This window comes from Myiozetetes cayanensis, unplaced genomic scaffold (assembly GCF_022539395.1).
Source record: "Myiozetetes cayanensis isolate MyiCay16 unplaced genomic scaffold, myiCay2020 scf2-11, whole genome shotgun sequence".
In the NCBI taxonomy this organism is placed as follows: Eukaryota; Metazoa; Chordata; class Aves; order Passeriformes; family Tyrannidae; genus Myiozetetes; species Myiozetetes cayanensis.
In genome coordinates, this window is record NW_026087411.1 from 13566166 (window position 1) to 13591215 (window position 25050).

General features: G+C 40.2%; 1 protein-coding gene across 12 annotated transcripts in view; it reads right to left on the bottom strand.

The window, feature by feature from the left end:
* Window positions 1–25050, bottom strand: part of ESRRG (estrogen related receptor gamma) — a 398323-nt gene that overhangs the window by 348151 nt on the left and 25122 nt on the right. For 2 of the 12 annotated variants that reach the window (XM_050315140.1, XM_050315141.1), the window contains exon 1: window positions 21542–21756. The exons of 8 other annotated variants lie outside the window; for them this stretch is intronic. In XM_050315140.1, the coding sequence (XP_050171097.1) occupies window positions 21542–21639 (98 nt within the window). In that variant the 5' untranslated portion in view covers window positions 21640–21756. Of the gene's footprint in view, window positions 1–21541; window positions 21782–25050 lie in introns of those variants that run through there. 2 more of the 12 variants (XM_050315142.1, XM_050315153.1) reach the window with 2 other exon arrangements.

The following is a 25050-nucleotide window of genomic DNA, read 5'->3' on the forward strand; positions in this document are numbered from 1 at the left end:
ATACAGATGGAAAAACCTAATTCTTCAGATGTGTGCATTGTACTCCAAAAGCTTCATGTAATTATCTGTTTGTTTACTTATAAGGAATTGCTTTGGAGGAGCCCCCCAGTGAGTATACGCTGTGTGCTCTGCAGAGGGGTCAAGCACAAGATACAGGCTGTGGACTACAGGTTTATCTTCAAAGAACAAGAACATACAAAGGTATTTAGGTGCCTAATTCCACTTACATCCACTCTTGGTGAAATTGATAGAGAGTAAGCACCTCTGAGGACATGATTCTTTGACATAAACATGGATTCCCCACCTGGATCCAGGTCCACGCTTATTAGGACACCAAAATAGCAGAAAATAAAAACCATTTTGCTTTGTGGCCTCCTTATCCTCTCATATATTGGAGTTTTTCTAAGGTTGACCATGATTTCTGGTAGAGAACATAACACTCAAACAGGCTGGTCTAATTAACCAGAGTTTTTCATACTAATTAATAACAACATGAGCATTAAGCAATCAATAGGACACTTTACATCACTACTGCTTAAGTCTGCTTTGACTACTTCTGGTTCAGTTGTACCCTTGAAGCTGATTTGGAGGGTTCTTCCTGACTTCCTCCCACGCAGCATCAATTTTTAGCAACGATAATCTTTCCTATTATGCTAGAAATGGATAAGCAACATTGTTAACCTTTGTGATGCAGCTAAAAATCAGATGTAAAGTGCACACTGAGGAACTGAAGGGATATCTTTTGGTATTTTGATTACCTCTAACATGATTACAGACATGACCAATGAGTAACATGCACCCCACTGCAAACAAGTTGCATGCAGACTTGTGTAACACACACATCCCACTCAGGTGCAAGGGGAGCCATAATCCACCATACATTCAGCAACTTACTTTCAAATTTGTGCGAAAAAATAATGCAAACATTTATTCAGGAGTCATTTTAAACTCTTTTGGAATAACTTCTGAAGGACAGCTGGTAAGAAAGTAATATGTTTGAAGTATAGATAAAAACAGAAAACCTGTAAACCATCTTCTCCAATTGAGAGACTCAACTGCTAAAATTAGTTCCTGGAATTTCTCCTTTGGATGCCAGTTTAGGTCTTGCTCCAAATTACCACTAACTAGCAATCCTCCTGACTTTGAAATAATCCACTACTAGTCAACAGGACCTGTTTGATGATTAGGTGCATGAAGCCCCTTCACAAAACATTACATGCTTGTACCCTTACTTTAAAGAATGCCCTTTTGTTCCAGTGTCCTGAAACTAACTGTACAAACACAAAGAACTCAGATGCCCTCTCAACCCCTATTGGAAATGACAAGTGAGTCCTTCTAAAATTGCAGACGCACACTGTCAAGTGCAGGTGTTTGTAAACAAGTTTGGAAATGTTTCTAATTATAAACCATATGAGCTAAAATTAGAAAGCCAATCCCCTAGCTACAAAAAAAAAAAGAACTTCCAAAAGTGTTAATCTAAATGAGAGCAACCACTGATGTTTAATTTAGTCACAAGAAGAGAATTCCTGTGCAAAGCGACATACTGCTCTTCATCAAACTTTCCACTAAGTTCACCACATTTCTTAAAAAAAAAAAAAAAATTTGTTAAGAATTTTAATTTAATTTGCTGTCATACTACGATACTGTATATTTGAAAGTACAATCTAAAAATACCCTATTCACAGGTCTCCCGCGTTTCATATAATTATAAAGAAGGAAAAAAAATGTTCTCAAATCTTCTGAATCTGTCTTGGCTGACAACATCAAAGTTCAGCTTTTATGGGGAGCTTCCCACGCTGACCTTCTGAGAATTCAAACCAAACTCTGCTTGAGGGAGCCTCATTCTTCTGGATGAAGTTCTCCTCAATAACCTCACCTACTAAGCTTAGCTTGCCTGGCACGGACTGCTGAGGGATGAAACACAGAAGGGCAACCCCAGGGGTCTGACTGATGCAGATCTCAGGAGGCTATCACTGAACTCAGGATGTCTCAGACCTGCCTTCACTGCTCTAGTATGGAGTCCAGAAGTGTAGCTCTAAGGAGCCACATCCTTTGACCAACACCTCAGACAGAGAGTGAGGGGAGGCCAATCCTGCAGTCCTGGTACCTCTCTTACAATGCACTATGATGAGATAGTGCAGGCATAGAGACGGACTTCACCTCAGCAGAACTTTGGGGGAAAACAGAGTTTCTACCAGACTCAAGGGGAGACAGAGCTGTTTTAAAGAGGGAAAATAAAGGTTAATACTGGAATCTCATTATTTCTTAGAGGAAACATAACAGCACATTTGAGCACGTCAGAATAGCTTCGTCTGATTATAAGTGAGCAAACATGAACAATATAGAGGCCTGACTATGGCCTTGCTTCAAGCAAGGAGTCATCTCCTGCTCCATCTTCCTGAAACACCTGGAAAAGGAAATTAATTAAACAGTGAGGACCTGCTCCAGGAACAAGGTGGGAGTGGCCCCGCCCAGTAGACACTCCTCTGCTCTCCACCTACAGCACAGGCAGGGACTGTGGGGGACAGGGAAACAACAGCTTTTCAGACCCTGCACAGCCAGACTCTTCCTCCTACTCCACTGGGATGTTATACGACAGGAAAAGCCCAAACCCATCCTCCTCAGAAACCAGGACAGAAAGTAAGTTGCCCATGTCCCATCACAGTCAGGGAGCTATTTCACACAATAACCACTATCCAACCTTTTATTTTTCTTTCCTTCCTTTTCTTTTTAGTAGTTGTAGTGTGAAAATAATTTTTTTCAAGTTTGCTGTTTTTAACAAACATGACTGTACCAGTTTAGTGCCTATCCTGTAGCTAGCAAGTGCAGCGCTGCACCAGGATGAGAATACAAATGTGCTTTCAAAGCAGGAATCTTGCAAGTGGCACTTCGTTTGCTGCAAGTCATGAATACCATAGAATCATGGAATGCTTTGGGTTGGAAGGGACCTTAATGATCATCTGGTTCCAACCTCACTGCGATGGACAATGCCACCTTCCATTAGACCAGGTTACTCAAAGGTCCATCCAACCTGTCCTTGAACACCTTCAGGTATGGGGCACCCACAACTTGTCTGGGCAACCTATTTCAGTGTCTCACCACCCCCACAACAAAGAATTTCTTCCTAATATCTCATCTAAACCTGCCCTCTTTCAGTTTAAAGCCTTTCCCCTAGTGCTATCACTACACATTCTGCTAAAATGTGTGTCCCCACCTTTCTTACACCTTTAGACTCTGGAAGGCACTATAAAGTCTCCCTGGAGCTTTCTCCAGGCTGAACAATCCTAACTCTTTCAGACTGTTGGCACAGGAGAGGTGCTTCAGCCCTCCCTCTTCATGGCCTCCTCTAGACTCACTCCAACAGGCAGACATCCTTCCCATGCTGAGGACCCCAAAGCTGGACACAACACTCCAGCTGGGGTCTCACCAGAGCGGAGCAGAGGAGAGAACCACCTCCCTCGACCTGCTGGCTGTGCTACTTTTGATGCAGCCCAGAATTCTGTTGGCTTTCTGGGATGCAAGTGCACATTGCTGGGCTGTGTTGAGCTTCTCATCAACCAGCCTGAAATTTCTTATCACTTATATCTTTTTTTTTTTTTTTTGTGACATAGGTAAGGACTACAGCAAGTGGGAGCGGTGATAGCACATCTCACCTGCAGCTGGTAGCCTCTACCCCTCTTTTCCTAGGCTTGGGTACCTCATCTTCCCCTTTCCTGGCCAGTGCTGTGAGAGCTCCCCCTCCTGTTCCAGTTTAACCAGCGTTAAACCTTGTCCTACTGGAAGAGTGACCAGAGCAAAGAGAGCACATTCAAAGGAAGTCTCACTGAACTAGGTTTCCATCTAGAAACTGGCACCAAAATTAATTTCTGGAGGGGGAAATAGTATAAACTTCCAATTAAAACCTGTGTAAATGTATTTCTTTATTAAACATAGATATATGTTTAACATATTTAACATATACAAACATGCCCAGGTTTGTATACATTCTATATATATTGTGTATATACATATACACCCACATGTATATGTGCACACACACATATGTAGCATTATAAATCTTTAATGCTACTCATCTCATTGCTATTTTAATTCAAATCAAATCTAAAAATTGTTAGTTTCTACAAGCCCATCTAACTTCTGAAGCATATAAACTTCTGCATGTACCTGTACTGGGTTCAGCTAAAAAACCATTTTTTCCTAAAGGAGTACATATTGGAGCTGTGTTTGCAAGTCTAAAAAAGCTAGGCTTTTCACTGGGTATATTAAATATTTTAATTAACAATAAGTATGTATTTAGGAGATTCTGCATCAAAATCTAGATCAGATAGGGCAATTAACCCATTATAGTTTTTCTAAGATATTAGATGAAAGAAAATACTTTTAGGAAATGCTTCATCGGACTTAAATTAAGCATTTGTGTGCTAAAATAATCTCAGATAATGATTTATTTCTAATATTTTCTGCATGCTCCAAATGAAAGCATGAAGAGCAGCGCAATTGCATATATCTTCTCCCAAAAATAGCTGAAAAATACTATAGAAGAGTGCCTGCTGGGTTGGTTATAAAAGTAAAGTATAATCCATTAACTGCTAATTAGAAGCATCAGAAGCAGGCTTTGCTGCAATAAGAGCTGGCCCCTAAGTAGATGTTTCTATAACCATTTAAAGGCACAGGGTTTCTCCAGTTGCTGAGAATGGAGCTTGGATGGTTTCAGCATAAAGGCCATGTGAAAAGAGACTATGGCACTTGGCCATGTTACCCAGCTGTTTTCTAAATATGATGACAGGTGCCATTTTTTCCATTTGATCGTGGAACGTAATACATCTTCAAACAAATTTTCCCCAACTAGTCTGGTGCAGCTACATTTCAGAGATTCAAATATAAGAATGTTTGGTCTTTTTCTCTGACAGACACATATTGCAGTCTCTTTGGCAGATATTTCATTATCTGCCTTTTTCTCAAGGCTGATTTTTGGTTTATGCATTATTTTGCTTTATACTGCTATTGTAGGAGGGAAAGAATAAGCGCTTGGGCAAAGGATTTAATTCCTAAGGAATTAAAGAAAAAAGGGGGGAGAGCTACTATTTATAATCAGGCTTAATAAATTTGACTTACAATAAGGAAGGATTCTTTTCCTCTCTGTTTACTATTCACTACTTCCTAAAGGATGAGAAATATTCCCATAATTTCTCCTACTCTTTATCTGACTAGCTACCTGCTCAAAGTGAGCTCCTTTTCAGCTACTGAAGGCCAAACAGGTCTTCTGATCCATTTGCCTATGAATAGGCCTTAAGGGGCCAAGGCAAAAAAAAAAAGGTGAAGCCAGAAGAAATGCCAATACTCCAGCTTGCTGCAGAAGTATTCAAGACACAGAGAGCAGCAATTATGGACATAAGCAACAAAGAGATGATGCCTTGAAATGGATGACAAGCTCCAAACCCCAGCCTTGCTCAGCTTCCTTCAGGGCTTGAGTGGCCTCAAGCAGTGGATGAGGACAGGATAGAAGTCAGGGTGTGTAATTTGAAAAAATCAGGGAAAAAACAAGCAGATAACTAACTTCCCCTGTTAAAAAAAGGGACATAGATAGCACAAGGGGAAATAGTTCAGGTCAATGTTTTGGGCTTTTCATCTACATGGATTGAACAACTTGAAAACAAAGGAAGAAATGCCCCTCTGTGTGGGGCAGGAAATGAGGACATTTAGGTTTTTTCTCTCTGCCCTATTTTCATCTACAAACACAGAAGAAACTTGTTTCTTTCTTTTTAAATAGTGAAACAGGGGCACCGATTAAGAAAAATTAAGATGGTAACAAATCATTTTCAGAAGTCAAATATCTAAGAAATAATAAAACTAAGACTATAATACAAATAATAAAATGAAGTTTAGTCTAAACCAATGTCTTAAATATTTGTTAAGCCTGGCAGCAGCTTTTACAAAGCAGATAAGTATATCTCTTTTCATTCTCTGTGTAAGAAAACAACCGTAAAATGCCCCAAAGCCATGGAGGGAGTCAGTGTCAAAGACATGATTAGTAGTTCAGAAGTTATCTGATTCGGGTCACATGGTGTTCCAAAAACCATACCTAAATATAGCATGCAAGAGATCCGCACAAAGAGCAATCCCATGATGGGAGCACACTAAACTCTCCATAAAATTAATTAGGGTTATTTTGAGGCAACCAAAGGAAAGCGAGAAGGGAAAAAAAAATAAGCCCTTGCCCTGCCCAGTTCTGCAAGAGCAGATGTCTCTGGTTTGGAGAAGCCCCATTTTATAGCCCAGACACTCAGGAAGATGCTTTGGTTCCTGGGGAAAACCCCAACTCAACACCAACATGGAAGGTGGGCGGAGGGCATGGTGCAGTATTAAGGAATACAGCTCCTTGGGGAAGAGGACGTTCCTGCCAGTAAAGGGACCAGCAGCTACCAGAGGCAGGAAAACAATACTTAGGTTCTTCTGTCACTATTAGCAGCATCCTTCTAACAGAGAAACAAACACCTTTTCAGAAACAGAAGGTCCATGTAAATGATACCCTTGGCACACATCAAGATTGGGAAAAACTAATGCTTCCCAAAGCAAAATGGAAAGGAAATTCCCTGTTGGAAGTTGTTACCTCTGAAATCCTCCATGAGGATTGGCCCTTGACAGGGAGGAGGATTTTCTCATGAAACACATCTTAAAGAGCTATTTCTAACAGCCTTCCCTATGTTTAGGCATGAGGAGCAACCTCATGGAAAAGCATACGAAGGATCCTCAAAAGGCAGCAGGAGCACAAAAAAGGGAGGAGTGTTCCTCAGGACCTTGGGGTTTCTTTTGGTCCTTCTCTGTTAAGTGGCCATGCTGTTTCCTATGTTTCCTGAACATGGAATTGTCATTTGGCTTCTGACCACCAGTGACCTACAAGCTGATTTCAGCAAGCTGCCCTGGCTCATAATTTCCCTATAAAACCTATTTTAAAAAACTAAAAAACTCTGCTGGTGAATGCCATGGTGAAGGTTTTAGGATGACCACAACGATCGAGTTACTTTTGTATCACCTTTGTTCCGTGTACCAGAGGAAACACCATTCTTCACTCAAGCACTAGAACAAGCAGGATGGATCAATGTTACCTTGAAGACCCAGGTAAAGTGAAGCAGGGACTACAGAGAGCAAGGGAGAGAGCAGGACAAAGCTGAGAAGAGGCACTGTTGTGAGGAGCGCTGCTGTCAGCGGGTAGAGAGCAGGCTCTTGAGCCCAAATTGTGGAGCAGGTGCTCCAGAAGGCAGGTAACAAAACAGAGTGAGTGTGGGACGCAAACTGCAAATTTCGGCTTGAACGCTTCAGGCCATTAGCAGGTGCTTCAGGCAGCCATCCAAATCAAAGTAAGAAAATGGAAAGAGCCAAATGCTGGTTAAAGAGGTTTGCTAACATGAAAATCCCAGCACGGGCAGATAAAACGTTTCCCTGTTGTGGGAGCAGGCTAGTAAGAAGAAAAGAAAAAAACAAAAAGCATATGCAATTTTTGTAAAAAAGGCTGTGTTGGGGATTTTACTATCCTGTACTCAAGCCCCAAGATGCAAATGTTGGCTGGGATGCTGAGATCAGCAGTTATATGTCCTCAGGTGGTTAGACACAAGACAGAAAAGAGCTGGCATTTGGGAAAAATAGAGGGCCCATTTGATAACGCTTCACTTGAGCGTAAGAGGGCTTCCCCTGTGGGTATTGTCCCAAAGAAAGCTCCAGGCAAGTTTAGAATGGTTCATTACTTGTCACATCCAGAAGGTGAGTCAGTTAATGATTACACTGACTCCCTTTTGACTTCAGCTTCACGTGTTTTCAGTCTGAGAACTGTGCTCTCATCAAGTCAAATACCACTCACAACAAACAGAAATACAGAGGGGATCTGCATTTCAGATGCTCACAGCACAACTATAGTTATTTTATTTGTCTGGATTTTGCTGGCACTTTGCAAACTGTATTTTTGGTAGCTAATATACAGTGCTTACAACCCGTGTTCTGGGGGTGTCACTTTTCTATAATAAAGTACAATTCAGAAACCTGGCACTTGCTTTATTAGGATTAGTCTCGAAAGGACCCAATAGTGGGGCCTTGAAGGTATCCTTATAAAAGCTGAATATCTACTTCCTCAAGGGTTAACTCCCCGAGGTCTCCTCAACCTGAAACAGCACTACTTAAGTTGTCTTATGCAACATAAGAAATAGAATTCACTACTTCAAGCAATTGTTGATGCAGGCTAACTATATTGGCCAATAATAGTATATTGAAATCAGATGGTCACTTGAACACTATTGGTAAAGTTCCCCTCGCTGAGGGCTGCATCCCTTGCCAGAGGCTAGCAGGCTTGACAGAAGGAGAGAAACAAATTTCTTTCATCAGAGTAACATGAGTCAATATGTGGAAAGATACTTCCATCTGCTCTGTGTTTCTGGTGACATGACATTACCGTATAATTTGGTATACATTTATAACAGAATAGATAAAACAAGACGGCTCGGCCAGTATCGTTTATGTTCCACATCTATGGGGACTTCTCTCCAGCCATTTTCAATGTATGGCACCATATGAGAGGCTAAGACTCACAACAGAAATGCTGGAGGAAAAAACATGCTGCTGTTTATTTCAGAGAGTTAATGGCACAGACAGACAAGTATGGTGCACTTCTAAAAAGAAACAAATTCTAGATCTCAAAGTGCTCTCCAAAGAGGCACATTTGGTCAGGTACAGGAATAACCAAAGGAACCTGCTCCATCCAGCAACTCACAGACACACACAACATACTAAACACAACCCATCAGTAGAGTGGCCTGTGCTGTTTCTGCATTAATTGTGTGTCCCTGTACATTACCAGGGCCCTAGGACTTTCATGGTCTGTGGGCAGCAAATCAGCTGAGCCAAAAGGGAAGGTTCCACCTGACTAGGCCAGAGGGAGCTATATTAAGCTTGTCTCAGCTGGAGGTCATTCTGCATATTTTGAAGGCTACTTTCTTGGTAGTTGGTCAAGCAATCAGTGACCAGAAATTAAGAACCTAATTTTTATAACACCCATAATACACAGAGCACTTCTGAAGTCCAAGCCCTACATATCTAAAGTTTTTAATTTCCAAAATATGAGACCAAAGCCATTTCTTTCAGGGCCAAGCAGGCTCTTGGGTTTGCTAAGCACTTGCTTCATGTCTCTTTTCTGGTAAGCTGCTGGTAGCCCTGCAGCCAAGAATTCATTTTCACAATTCCAAAACATTTTTTGATACTTCCTGACCAAATGGCTTTTCAGTAGAAATTGGTTTCTGCCACCATCTGTTGTTACATAGTTCAGAAGGGCTAGCATTTTCCTTCAAGAGGGAAAAAGTTGGGGAGGATGCGTGGCCAGTCCCAATGGAAGAGATTCTTTTCCTTACTGTCACTTTACAGGGAAGGCTTGGCCTATTTCTCAGCAGCTGTGAAATTGTCATCAGCAAGATTCTTTACAAAGCTTGGTGGCATATGGAATATATTGCTCACTTCTTAGTACTGTAAAAACAACCTTGCTGCATAACTGAGCTAGGCAAAGAAAGCAGGTGCTTAATGAAAAAAAACACCATCATGCTTCAAGCCTCTACAGACTTTGTAGAAGCTCTAGACAAGGATAATTTGGAGACAAGGGTGTTTTCGAATTAACTAAATATTTCAGAGAAGCTCCTAGGCTTCAGAGGTGAGACAGTCCCTTAAAAATGAGGGGGTGAAGTCACTATGCCACAGGATAACGTCATATTCTGCCAGTCACAAAGGCAGCACTCACATTCCACACTGAAGGAAGTGTCATTCCCCCTGTGAGACGTTAAAACTGGTGTAAGGGTCCAGTCTCCACTTCTTATGTGATAAGAGACTATTTATTTAACGTCAGTTTTAAGTCATCACTTTTTGTCACAGTCTAGCCTTATTTTTACAGCTGTGGACTAACCAAGAATTAACAAACAAACAAAATAAGAATAATAATAATTATTAGAATAATAATAATAATAATTAGAATAATAATAATACCACCATGGCATTCTGGTGACCATACACACTGAATTGCAAATACAGGGCTCGAATTGCAGAAGTCTCAGTTCTCACTACAGAAGATCCTCAGAGAACAAGAGGTAAACAAGCTTGTTAAATTTGCTGAACTTTTTAACACAAAGTAGTCAACAGCATTTTCATACACAGCCAGTAACAAAAAACAAAACTATAAATTATCAGAAAAGGGATTATGATATGATGTAGTCAATGTCCTCACTGCTATATATTCCACAGTAAATGTCCATTCAGCTATCCCCACACATACACACATATTCAGGTCATCTGTGCTCTGCTGTATCTGGGGGAACGGCCACAGCAGGTGAAACCAAAGGGCCACATATGCTTATAGGCTTGTTCGGGCCAGTGGCAAACAGCAGATGCTTAGTGAAGGTCATGGAGCAGGCGTATAGTGACAATTCCCCAGACTACTCTTCCCAACATCCATCTATTTTCGGCTCAGAGACTTCCTTTAACACAATACATACAATTTTTCCAGATTAGTGATCTGCTTTTAGAAATCTTCTCTTGCAGTTACAGATGACTATTTAGTGCAAGGTTCTGCAGCTACATGGCATGTTTTCTGTATTAAGTGAGCTATTACATACCGATATGGAAAAATACAGCCTGCTGCCCTCATCCCAGAGGGAAAGGCAAACTAAGTATTTGGGCAGCCCATGCTGCTTGAACTGCTGTACAGGTTTTCTGAGCATAGTCAGCAGAGAAGAGGGGTCTGGGACAGCCATGTCACTGCACAGCACGAAAGATTCTTCTGTGGTGGTGGAAGTTTGGAAGTCCTGTCCTAGAGGTTATGTTTTTGAGCAGTACATATCCTATTGAAGTCATAAATGCAGATTTGTCATAGATGAAGCTACCCTTTCATCTTCTGTCCCTGTTTAGAGAGGACATAGTGGCCTTTTGGCAAAATGGGATAGGGAGCACATTGCTGGACACTGAAGAAGTACCAGCTACATGGACAACCATGGGACAGCATCCACCTGTCATTTCCCCATAGTAACACACCAAGAGGGTCATTGCTCTTCCAGAGGTATCCAAAAAACTAGTTGTTGTTCACAGTTCAGTGTATTTGTTCTTTATGCACCTCCTCATTGCACAAGTAGCTATTGTGTGCTTTACCACCCAATAAAATTAACCCAGAAAAAGAAAAGCCGAAGGAAAGAATCAGTGTGCAAGAACAAAAGGCTCTCCTAGCAGTTTTACACCCTATTCATGTAACACAAAAACCAGAAAATAATACAGAGTAAAACCTACTGTCTAACTAAGCAGGCTTTATTAATACTTAGGTCTTTTTATCACCTAAAAATCTCAAAATACTTTATAAAGGTGAGCAGACAGGAAGAGACAGAATGCAACCCACTCCCGGGCATTTGTTCTTTCCATTAGACTACATCACTACCTCTAAGTATGAACACACTTCTCTTACAGCTGACATGCAAAGATGCATTCATGCATTAAAGGAAGTTTTTCCTGAATTTTCTATTAATTCTATTCTATTGCTATTTTTGACAATAATCAAACTACAAACACCTCTTCTCAAAACCTTTATTCGTTTAAAGAAAAAAATAGGTTTAACAATCATCAAGACAAAGATAAAACTATGAAGAGTTTGGTGGAAATTGGGAAAAGTCAATGCTTTCCTCCAAAAGACACAAGCTTGCAGAAATTATCACAGAAGGAGGGTTTCATAAAAAATTCAAATGCCAACGTGGAATAAAAAATTTTGGAAACCTCAAAATGTTACTTTCAGCATGACCTGTCATAATCAGCATGGAGAGCAAAGTGAATCAATAAAACATAACCATGTTCACCTGCCTTCTCAAATCAGAAAGCTACTGTCAACAAGTTTTGATCTTTGCTACAGAAGCGGGAATACACAGTAACACCTCAAAATTCAGTGGATAAATTTCAGATTCACACCTATGAAATCACATTGATGATTTTTAAGTCTCTGTTGAAAAATGATATTTAGAATACATCAATGCCAACGGTCCTCTGAACCAGGGCTGTAGCTAATATAAATGGTGTACAAAAACAAACACATGTCGAGGCTTTTTCTTTCTTTTTTTTTTTTTTATTTAAGGTTTGCAATGAAAATAGTATCGTTCAGAAAAAAAAAAAAAAAAAGAAAAAAATCTACCAAAATGTTATCTCCATTCTCTCCAGTTAAGACTGCTGGAGAGAGTTTGCTCACACTTGGTTCAGGAAAGACATAAATAGCATCTTTTTAAGCTAATGATTTTCACCACAGGCCATCTAAAACAGGTGTTAAGAGTGGCCCTGAAACAGATCCCATCTGTGTTCACCTAAGTTCGTTTATTTTTGTTTTGCTCCATTTTAATGTATGTATACATCCTGTGGTTTCAGCTTGTCTTTTCAGCCCACTCCCATCCTCTGCACTCCCAATCTGTCAGCCAGACTCCAGGGACAGGAATTAAAAATGACCACATTTAAAAACTGTACCTCCCTGTGTAACAGACTTTACAGAAGCAGACAGACTAAAAAGCTGAAAAGTTCCCCACGGTCTTTGCCTATTAAAGCCCCCAGCTTGCCAACAGCAAGCCACATTTTAGTGTCAAAGAACAGGGCACCAGCTTGTGTTTCTGTGTGATGGGAAGAGGTGGGGTACTCCTGCCTCTTCACATTTCACATTACACTGTTTGTGGATAAAGTCAACAACAGCGGGATGCTCAAAAACACCCTGTATTATTACACAGAGGACACAAGATGCTTGCTGAGAAATAGTGCTGACATCAGAATATGGTTGATTCAGCACGAGTGATAAAAGCTTATTTTTGGTTGGTTCAGGCAGTATTTGATTAAAATAGGACTAAATCCTCATCATACTTTCTTAAAAATCATTTTACATTCATCCTGTTAGACTGCATCATTCTTCATCTTACAATACTTTCCACCATTAATCAGAAAGAGGTAAGTTTCTGTTCATCAGATAAGCAAAGGGGTAGGGAAAGTCCTTGAAAAGAGTAATGCAAGGAAGTATAAGGAAGGATTCAGTCAACTGGCAACCAGACAGAAGCCTTCTGTTATTTCCCACTGAGAAGTAACAGGATCTGGGCTATAGATATGTTTGTCAAACATATCTATAGCAGGGATAATTAAGTTAGTACGGCAAACTAGGTGCATGCTTTGAAGTGTTCATGCAGTTGCCATACTGACTTTTTTTCACCTGGTAGGTTAAGCTCACCATCTCCTCACACATATTTGCAGACTCATGACCTATCTGTCCTCATTATCACTTCATGTCTGATAGCTGAACATCTTGGAAATGATATTCAAATATTTTGTTATAAATAAAGAAGACTAACAGAAGCCTAAATACAGACTTCTGTCACAGAGGAATAAATACCTAGAATTTCTTATGGCTCCTTTCTGTCAAGGAGTTCACAAAACTTTTGAAACAAACAAATATTCCTCTAAGGTAGGTATTACCATTTTTCCATTTTCAAGGCCTCTTACAATTAGAATCCAAAATCTTGATTCTCAGCTTCCTGTAACTGAAAAAACTGGGGAAACAAACAGTGTTCCTGCCCTGCTTTGTAAAAAGCCCTACAGACGTTTCAATTTCTATGCTGGTATCACTCAGAATAACAGGGTAAAAATATAAAATAGAAAGCTTTAAAACCCCTGTCTTTGGCAGTAATTTTTTATTTCATAATATTACTAGCAGTGATACCTCTCCCGTAAAGATCAAACCTAATGAGATGGTGAGGATTCTGCTGCAGTCTGTACTGGGGTTTCTGTCATTGGCAAGAGCACCACACGAGTATACAGAATCTACAGTGACATCCAGACTGATTCCCACTTATCTCAGCAAAGCCAAGACATTATCCTGTATGCTTTTCCACAACTGAGGAGTGATTTCATATGCAAAGATCCTCACTTACCTACATCCTTCTTAAAATCAGAGTTCTCTGCTGTCTCTTCTTCACCCAACTCAATAGGGGCCTACTGACAGTCTCCCCTTTTCTACATTAGGTTTCTATGGCAAAATATATTATTACCTTTACTTAAATCAGTGTATTTCTAACTGGTGCAGGATCCTACACACCCAAGACTGTTCCAAGACAGTGGTTTGTAGCCCAATGGACTGGACTGCCACATGTAGTCCAGAATTTCACTCTACTCAGAAGTAACTGGCATTTACTTCTGAGCAAGGGACACAATTATGATAAAGACTGTATATGCCCTTTTGCCTCCTCTGTTGTACAATTTCTTCTTACTTTGTCAGAGACCTGTATTTTGGGTATTTATGGATTGGAGAAATCCCAGATCAGACATGAGCGCTGTTGACAGGGCAAGACACTGCTCTGTCCTTGTAATGCCTGTCCTGTGGGAACATATGGGCTTTCATTTTCCAATAACATCAGCCAGACACATCCATTTTAACCTATTCATTTGGCTAAAAAGAAAAAAACAGTCTCCTGCTGCATTTGGTTGTTGTACCTTTGCCTTTATTTCCAAGTTAATCCTTATTTATGGTTATTTCCCCACCAGTATTTCATTTCTCAGGACACTAACAGGCTGGCTGAAGTCATATCTCCATTTTATATGAGGGCAAAAAAAAAAAAAATCTCACTGTAGTCCTTTACCCATACCCATAAAACAATCCATAAAACTGCCTTAAAGAGTCAAGCAGGAGACTTGCCTCCTGTACCTCAGTTGTTTTCAGGGAGGCAAAGCAAATAAGTAGGACAGGGCTCAGAAGCTGGCCCTGAAAATAAGACCTTTCGATTTTATGAGTGCTCCAAGCCCACCTCAGAAGCTGCACATCGGCAGCACTGGTGTGAAGCCAGAGCCTGAGAGGCACCCAGGGACCCCAGTGCACGGAGCCACTGTTGGTATTGGGAACCAGTGGTGAGCAAGGGAGACCAAACTTCCTCCTACCTGAAAAATCAAGATTCAATTTTCTGCAAGGTTACCCCCAATAATTAAAAGGTTTTGTAATTTACCCTTAAGAGCTCTTCACGATGGGATCCATCAGAATCGATCTGTTATCTTTTACCTCCACACATACCTTGTGTGTTCCTTTCGTATGTAATATGGTTTACCAGATGAATCCTGGCAATATTTTCCACTAATTGCGAGAGTTACTAAACTGAACCTTAACTAAAATTAAGTTGACTATTAAAAGCTCAATGAGTAACCCAGCAAACGGAAGCACTGTGCATAGGATTTAGCAGGCACGCAAGTGATCTGGCAACCACCAAGGCACAATACTTGATGAACTTCCTATAACTAAAACCGGTTCCATACAATAGTCATGTGTTTATGATGTATGATGAATTAATGCTCACAATGTTTGTATGTATTAAAATGCCAAAATAAATGTGTAATAATTCAAGCATGCTATTCTGAAAACACAAAGTTAGTGGGTTGAAAGTTGCAGGTTAATCTACAACATATACTCTCCATTAAAATAACAGATATCCCTGTATCAGTTTTAAAAATACATGAACAATGGTCTTAGCTATTAAGATGTCATTATCATAGACAGTCCTACAAATTTTTGCTACCTCAATATAAACACGTCTAGGCTTTGTAAGGAACACAGATTGCACTTGTTATTACATGTTTATTCACTAGATATAGGCTTTTCATGATTGCAGTTTCTAAATTTACAAATATATCTTTTTTGTGATTGTATAGTTTCTATGCTAAACCTCTATATAAATACGTTCTACATTTTGTATTGTTGCTTTCAGGATTCTATAGATGTGCATAAATCAAAAGCAGCAAGAAATAATATTGCAATTATATGCAGTCTAGCTGTCTTTGACAAACTCAAAAACTAGGAATTTCCCGAGAAAAAGTTCTCTCTCTCAGGGAAAAAACAAAAACAAACAAACAAACAAACAAAAAGGGGGGGGGAACGAAAATATTTTTATCTATTCATGTGGATAAAAGGTACATAAAAAGACAGAATGATTCAGAAGAAATTCTATGAGATTTCCTAAATACTGTCCCCATAAAAAAAAAATCCAGTATGTTAAAAAACAAAAGCTCAAAGTGGACATATGCAGAGATATGTGAAAGAGTTAAAGTTAATGATGAAAGACTATTTGCTGATAAGGATGCATCTATTTGATATGGGATAGCATTTGGGACTACTCGAACAAAAGTCTACAGAAAACTGATAAATCAAGGAACTGAGCAGGATTTAAACAAACAACAGACATACCTAAGAACACATGAAATGTAATGAGTACAGCTGAGGAAGAAGTGATGGCACAGGACCACTTACTCAGCTACTAACAAGATATTATTTGCTTTGGCCTCCGCAGAGCAAGACAGCTATCAATCCTGCCACAGCTCCAGAAATGCTTGAGACTGAGGCCCTGAAAAGAGTGGTTATTATTTCTGGATGTGCACATGGAACACCCCAGTAAGTTTGGCTTTCAAAACATAAAACATCCACCATGTTATACAGTCAGGTGAAACTCTAAGTGACTTCTTGCAGAAAAGAGTTCTTCCTCCAAATACTGCTGTTACAAAACACAAGGGCCTGGATTCTCCAAGAAAACCTCTAGGAACAACAATAATTTTGCATCCCAGTACCCAGCTTTCAGGTGCTCTGCATGTGAGACGGAGCCCTCAGCCCTGCCACGTACTCCCGTGTCTCGCGCAGTGCCAGCCAACTCAGGGGCAGCCATCGCTGAGCAAGAATAGCCCAGTACTGCCAGCAGGAGACAGTGAAGGACACACTCACCTGTAGTCCCACTTCTTCTTCTCTAGGACTTGCATTTTTAAGCAGCAATACTCAAATTTTGTAGTTTTGATACCTTTTTCAAGGTTCTCAGGCTGATCCTGAAAGAAACCTACTGGAGGGTCCTTTCCTTCAAGGACACAGCTGGAGAAAGTGAGATATATCACACACAGAAATCCACCATTTTACAAGAAGAGTTTGCACTTTCTGAAGTCTGTTGGGATGTTAGGGGAAAGATGGGAGCAGAGAGGCTCAACCTTGTCAGGATGGAAGTGCTTGAGAACATCCAGAGCAGATCTTTGGCCACGTGGGAAAGCTAGATATTGAAAACGTAGGCACTCACACAGGTTAGGCAACTTCTAAGGTTAGGTGGCAGTTCAGTGGGGATATTGAGGATCTCAGTTTGGGCTTTCAATGCCTAAATCCCACTTAAGTCCCACTTAAGGCATCTAATCCTTTTGTGGATCTGGGCCTAAAGCCTTGCCAGGAAGAATAGAGTCTACGCATGCAAAAGCTGATGGTCAGTGACAGTCAGGTTCTGTTAAAACTAAACTACACAGAGAATTACCTTATTTTGTACAAAGGAATAATGCAGAATAATCAAAGACGCGTTCTAGTCACGGAAAGTTAATGGAAAGTTAATGCAGCTGATACAGATCACAGTCCTGTCTTTAGACCCTATGACAGTTTTGCTGACCTGGAAAATATCATAACCCATAAATCATGGGTCTTCAATAGCCCATGGGAAGAAGGACATTTGGAAATGTTCAAAAGACAAAATTACTAGAGAAGTCCTCAAAAAAACACTCACACCAGCTAAGATGTAAAACTAGAAAGGCACAAAAATTTATAAAACACTGTAATGCTTACAAAGAGTTAATAACTCAAAGAACAATATTCTGTTATTCAGTGACCAACTAGTTTGCCATGCTTCATGGAATTAAGCAGTTTCAGTCAAGTTCCTGACAGCCAGGAGTCCACCAGGCAAAAACTATCAATTTATTTCTCACTTACCTGCAGTGCTGTTGGCTGTCTCAACCATGAGGTAAAGTGTGAGTAAATGGGGATAACAGTTTACCCTATATTCCCTACACCTTGTATCTCCACATCACAAATGCATTTTTAATTTTTCTAAAAGTGCCTGTACTTACCCCACTTGAATTTAGTTGACAGGATTGCAAATATGATTATTTTCTTATACAAATCATCTAATTGACAAAAGCAGTCTTGGCATAAAAGTAGATTAGAATTACAATAATAAAAAAATACAATAATAAAAAATACAGTTATTGTTGTTATTCTATGCTACTGTTATTACAAGAAAATATAATAAATTATTACTAATTATTTTAATGGTAAATGTTTCTGCCAGATCCCAGGTATGCACTGCAATATTTAACTGACTGCAAACACTGAGATTCCTCTATGGTTAAAATACTGAGGTCTCCATTTCGCAGATCCAAATACCTCTTCACAGAGTTCTGCTTCAAATGAAAATTCTCCTGCAGCTGCCCATCAACCAGAACCAGAACTTTATAAACCAGGAGAAAAACAAAGGGATCTGCCTCCCAGTTCTTCCTATCTGCAGATGGGCAAAGAGTTCTGGCAGCTCACTCACTAACTCCTGCAAGTTTTGCATTATAAAATCAGTATTTGATGCAAAATACAGGAGAGTAGAATAAGCACATATGTCACAGATCGTGAAGATGCCAGAGATACTTTAAGCAAAAGAAAATTGCCTGTTGTCCCATGCCAGTTAAGTCCATGGGGTCATGGTGCACTCCTTCCTTCCTGAACACTGCATTATGCCTCCAGATTGAAACTTGGTTTCTTCTGCCAGGCTCAAGGATTCAAACAGCCTCCACCTGGTTCTCAAGGGCTGTAGAAATTACCAATGCTTCATAATCAGCTCACGGTAAGGAGGCCAGTGCAGCTTCCCCAATTTACTTGGATATTGGTCTTGAGTCTCACTGTGCTTTTACCTGCATTTTACTTTCAGTTCTGGATTCTTTCCAGGATAAAGACGCAAAGTCAAGGTGGTATCTTTCCTGTCCAGCCACCTCCTCCCTTTTGGTAAAATGTTAATATACTTACAGGTCTGATCCACAGGAGTACCCCAATACACTCTTAACACTGACAAAGTCAAGCTACAGAAAATATTTTGCAATTTGGCATATTTTTTTCCCTAAATACTCCTGTTTAAATGCTTTCCTTTTAATTCTCAGAAGTATTTCTTTTCAGTAGAAGTCAGTCTATTTTTGCCTGCTGTTAATCTACATATAAGATAAATCTTACTTTCCCGACTCACACAAGCAATCGCCCCCTCGGTCTGGCAAGGCAGCTCAGAAGAACAGGGAAAGCAGGATTTGTCCTATATCTATCATGCATTTTGGTGGCAACCTGTGCTTGACTGAGACTGGCCAATCGTAACAGACTCATGAGAATTGTATGAAATACTTCTGGTTGAAAAATATATAAATCATAATTACTGGTAAAACAACATAGATATATCTGGCACGTATGAAATATAGAAATAACCTAGAAAAACAGAAATAAGCAAAGTTCCTGCTGAGGACTCTTATAAGTTTTCCAAATTATATAAATATTACGACAGATAAATACACGAACCAGTAAATCACTATACTGCAAGGTGACAGTTGTCTAGAGAACAGTAAGGGTTAATGGTTTTGAAGAGGTTAAGGGGGATATGAAAATTGTGAATTTAGATTCATACCGATTTGAATTATTACATTAAATAATGCACAAAGTCAAAACTTTGTTTGCATTTCTTAGTGACTACTAGTCCTATTCCAGGTTCCTCCCTAGAAAGGACAGACACAGCAAGGAAGCAGCACCCAGGAAAAAAAGTTAAGGGAAAAACATTAGTGGAATGCAGCAGCCTTGGGGTAGAGACCCATTTATGCAAAGAAAGTGCTTAAGCAGGGACATTGGCGCTTGCGTCTAAGGGTACACAGAGAGGTTTGGTGAGCGCATGCCCGGGAAGGAGGATTTGGTTATGGTTAGAATTTGTGAGTGACAGCCATGTGACAGCTGGGAGTCAGCAAAGATTTTGTAGGGATGGAAATTCCTGAGACAGGACACACGACTGCTCATGCGATCTGCATGTGCCTATCATCATGCTATATTATAATAGCTGACACTGTGGTTTACCAGTTTTCCAAAAGAGAGGTTATAAATTAGGAAGACGGTTTGAGGAATGGCGGATGAGAAATGAAAGTCATAACATTTAAAAACAAAGGGATAAATATAACTTGTTTTCATGTTATTGAAACAAGCAAACAAAATTCTCCAACCAAAACACACAACACCAGTAAAACCTGCATTTCCATTATTTCTCTTTAGTGACAGGTATTTCCCTAGAATACAATTTTTTGTTACTAATATATCTAGAAAGGCCTCAATCCTACAAACACAATTTTTGATATGTGAATAATTCCACTGATTAGAGCTATTCCTACACTTTCAGGATCAGGGCCTAAGTCACAATGTGCAATTAAGCAGAGGCTTTTCCAAAGAACTGTTTTATTTGCCCTTCTGCAGGTCTTACGCAAACGTGAAGCTAGTGGAGATGTGCAATTTAAATCAAACCCGAAAAAGCGAAATACTTTCCCTTTAACACTGAATTCAAGCCAATACAGTATCACATGACCTTTACCGTAATTTCTATTAAAATCATTTCATGTCTGGTTGCTTCTGCTATCCTGGCTCATTTGTATTGTTTACAACAAGTCATTGCTCTCGACAGTTAGTGGTGGCTGAATCCATGGTTACCAGTTTTTACATTCACTGGTTAAATAGAATGCAGCTCTTCGGTGGGGTTTCATGGAGAAAGCTCTTAAGAAACCACAATCCAGCTATCAATCAGGCTAACCTGGGAGAAATTAATCTGATAAACATTAGTGTCATGTATGAAAAATTTATTGAAAGCGAGCTCAAGGCTTGTATTAGCTGCAGTCGCAAAAGTGGACACGTTTGGGTCACACTTTTTACATGGAAGACTTAGGTTAGGAGGTCTATGTCTGACATTCATCCATGTTGTGCCTTCTCTGGTGCTCTCTGCTAATAGAACTATACTGTTCAAGGCTTTAAAAAAAATAAAAATCTCAAACACTTATTTTACCAGAAATGTGTTCGGAATATAAATAGTGCTTAAATACAGGTTTAACCAGACTGCAGTCCCGGCAAAGTAACTTAAACAGACACAGACAAGATAGTAAAACACAAAACAGACAGCCTTGAGTAGAATCCAATTAAGACAAAAAACACCCCAAACAGTGCGACGTTGTTAACGACTAAATTAAGCCTGCAAACAAATATATTTTATTGCCACCTAAGAACAATACGCACTAATTCCGTTTGCCCTGTTATTTATAGTTTGGCGAAGGGTGGGGTTGCCAAAATCAAAGAGGAAAGCAAAAACTTATTTGCTAGATGGACTCCCAAAATCCTTTAAAAATGCCTAAAAACATAACAAAAGTTCTCTACAGTTTAATGGTTACAATATTTGTCCCACAAGCTACATGACAGCAACAAATAGTTAAATCAAACATATTACTACTAGCTCATCTACTGCAAAGTCACTGTATCAGAAGCCCGAATTGATTTGCTTCCTTAGAACAAATTGAAAATGAATGTAACACAACATCTGAAAAAAAGAAATCCCTCCTGCCCTGCTAATCGGATATCGTATAATGGTTGATTGCAGCTTTGCACCGTGCTATTGTTGCCTATATCGTACATACTTACAGGTTCTGGGTTCTTCCAAGAGTTTGGTGCAGTTTCAAGGACAAATGTCTTAAGGAAGTCTTTCTACTGTGCAGCAGTGATCCTAGCTCTGATCTCATTACATGAGCAAAGTGCTACAGCTGACAATATAAAGGAAACTTCCTGCGTGAAGAAAAAATCTTGGAAAGTCTCAGGGTTAAAAAGGCTGCTTAAATGTGCTGCTTGATTTGCTCCCTAGTTGTGTATACACAGTAGCAGCTGATCTCTGTTTGCAGCCCTGCAGAAAGAAACCTTTGCTGAAAACCAATGGCATCACATTTCAGTGGAGCTACTGCCAGGCTCTGGAGAGCAAAGCAACCTTTGACAACTTCACCCAGTTCAAATCACCGGCGTTTGCTGCATGTCCTGCAGGACTTTTGAAATGGTATATTAACTGTATTATTTTTATTTAACACCACTCTGGAATCCTGCATCCTAGGCAGTCGTGATACAAGCAGAAATCTCCCTCACTGTAATAGGAGGTTTTGACTGTGTCAGGACTGTGAACTGCAGAATTTGCCACAATATCTTTTGCTTTGTCTTGATCGTGGCATTTGCAGATGAGAAGCTGTTAGCTGCGCTCAAAAGCATTTTCTGCCTTAGAATTGCTAAATTAAGTGCAACAGGCATCCTGTTTATCCTAAATTAATCCTGAGCCTGCCTTGCATCAGTCACGCACTTCTCAGTGCTTTTTTTTCCCTGATACAGAGTACAAGTCGAAAGATTTTGGGAGTGAGAGGGGGCTGGTTCTTTCATTTAATATCTTATCTAGATCCTGGTCTAGCCAGGTCCCTGTTGGACTAAAACCATGAAGTACAACATCCCAAATTCAGGAAAGTTTGGTATTCTGACCAAAGTCCATGTGTGATTCCAAAGATCTGTTAGTGCCACCTTAGCTCCTGCCTCGGCCCTCCACAATCAAACCAAAGATGGGCAGAACCTGCATCAGCTTCTGCAGTTATTACTGCTGTCCAAGCAAACTAATAAGACCAGAAAACAACATGTAAAAGAATACATCTGCTAGCACTGTTTCAACTCTTAACTGGGAAGCAACACTCCAAACACACCCTCACATTTGATGTTAAAGAATTATCAATAATTAATTCAGATTTAGTTGTTTCACCATTTAGCCCAGGGTGATTCTTCAAAGAGTAACTGGGACCACACATTCCCCTGGCACACAGTCAGAGCATGACCACAAAGCTTGCACACTGCTTTCCACACAGGACCTAATTCCCTCTCCAGGATAACCAGAAGCCTCAGAAACAAAATTTAGAAGAATCCCTTTGAAAAGTGCACCATAGCAGAATTTGGTTAGGAGGAGTTAAGGGTTTTTTCCTGGGCATTTGTAAAACAGATTATTCACCACCCTCTTTTCCCCTCGGGCACTATGACTATTCTAGCTACTAGTATGTTGCGTGTTATTTCTTTAATATTTTGAACTTTATTCCAAAGGGCAGAAACCAAAACTGACAGTACATCAAGACAGCATGCTCTGTGACTCAAACAGCAAAATAATTAAGATCCTCTGCATACACAACATCCTAGTCTGTGTACACACGTTGCACACGTGCATGCACACTCATTCACAAGCTCAAAAAGTGTAAGGGTTTGTGGCCCAAATTTCAGAGATACTCGTAGTTCACATCCTCACCTCTCTTCAATTAAAAAAAAAAGGTAAGAAGAAGCAAACTCTGATTAGTAAAACATTAAACATCATTTCTGTAAAAGGTCAGCACCATTTATAGCAGGGTACCATACTGATTCAACTTGCACTTCCACCCAAATTCATCTCTCCCTTTTGGGAGAAGGATCCCGTCCACCCCTGGACTGTGTCACACCAGAGAAACGAAAGTGTGTGTGGTCGCATCAGCAGGTTTAATTTTGCTCTTCTCCCTCAAGAGACAGTGCAAGGCAGGGACTCAAAATCCTGTCTATGAAGCTGGGCTCACTCTCTGTCTGCGCCACCTCCGACACATCACCTCACCTTTACATGCCTAAGCTGGCACCATCACATTTACTGCATGTTGCAAAAGCACAGCTTCTGTCCCTCAGTTGCTCAAGCTGTGAGACAGGGATTGCATGTTGGAGCAAAGTAAAGGACTAAAACTTGGTTGTGCGTCCTGCTCCCGGATGTGCCGTAAGAAGGGCCATGACCTTGAACCGCCTGCTCTCTGTGCTCCAGTGCCCAGCCTGCTGCCCAGACTTCATATAACTCACTCACAGTACTCATCCACCTGGTCCCTTTTGACTGTAGTGTGGCAGGAAAGGTTGGTTTTTTTTTTCTGTTAGAAATTCAGCACAGAATAAAACAAGTTCTTTTTGCCAGGTGGAACTCAAGGCACTAATTGAAGACAAGTAAAAAAAAAAATCCCTGTGGAAGCAGGAATTTCAGTGAATGAAGTTTTCTCCTCAAGAGCCTCTAAATACCCAAGTGTCAGCACAGAAAGGCTGCAACTTCTGAATGAGGCATGAGAGAGCAGTAATCCAACTGTATCCAGCAATCCTACCCCACACAGACCCAATGGTACTTTTCAAGGTTGGAGGATGTCGTCTCCATGTTAGGCTCCACTTCTCCTTACCTCTCCTCTGTAACTGTGTCCCACCTGTCACGGCTGGGTCAGTATAGATCCAGGGAGAAAGCTCCTTCAGTTACCTCCTGTTGTTAAAGTGTACACAGGTCCCAAACATGGGACAAACGAGAATTGCAAAATCTTTCTCCTCCCACTCTTCCCAGCTACACCTCAACCTGCAGCACTCTGTCTTCTCTTTTCTGTGCTTTCTGATTTTCTTATTGAATTTTGTTTTCACAGCATTGCATCCAGCAGGGAGAACAGTAACAATTCAAAGCCTATTTTTCAACCTTCAGAAGGCAGGGTAAAGTAGCCTGGCTATTAACGCAGGACGGCAGAAAATGTTTATAGAGGATGGAGAGCAAGACCTAGGAGAGAAATGAAGGAGAGGCTGACCTCGAGCTTAGACAGTGTCAGAAGCTGTAGGTCTCCCTCCCTCCTCCACCCATTCCCAGTGGAAAGGGTGGCCCTTGGAAGCCAACTCTACTGCCTGCTCATCCAAAGTCTAAATTAGTACCAGTGTCCAAGATGGCCCATGCCCTGTCTTCCTGACATCCATCAGGTGTAACAATTTAGAGAGCTTGTTTAATTCATGCGGTCTTAAAATTCAAAGATACCATCAAGAGGAAGTAATTTACAGCTAATATTACAATGAAAATAAAACAAATTCTCAGTTTTTGCATGAATATTTGTTGTATATTTTAAAACCCTGTTTCCAGGAGTCAAGTAATAAGAGACCAGCTTTCTCATTTAAAAAGAGATTTCTGGCTCATATAATTAAAGAGTAACAACTGAAGGTAACCACAATAAAACAGAAGTCCAGTAGAAGCACAGTTACACTTTTCAAAGTCCACCTTTTAGCTGGTCTCAAAATTTCCAGTAAGCAGTATCAGTTTTAATTATCAGTCTCAGAACCCA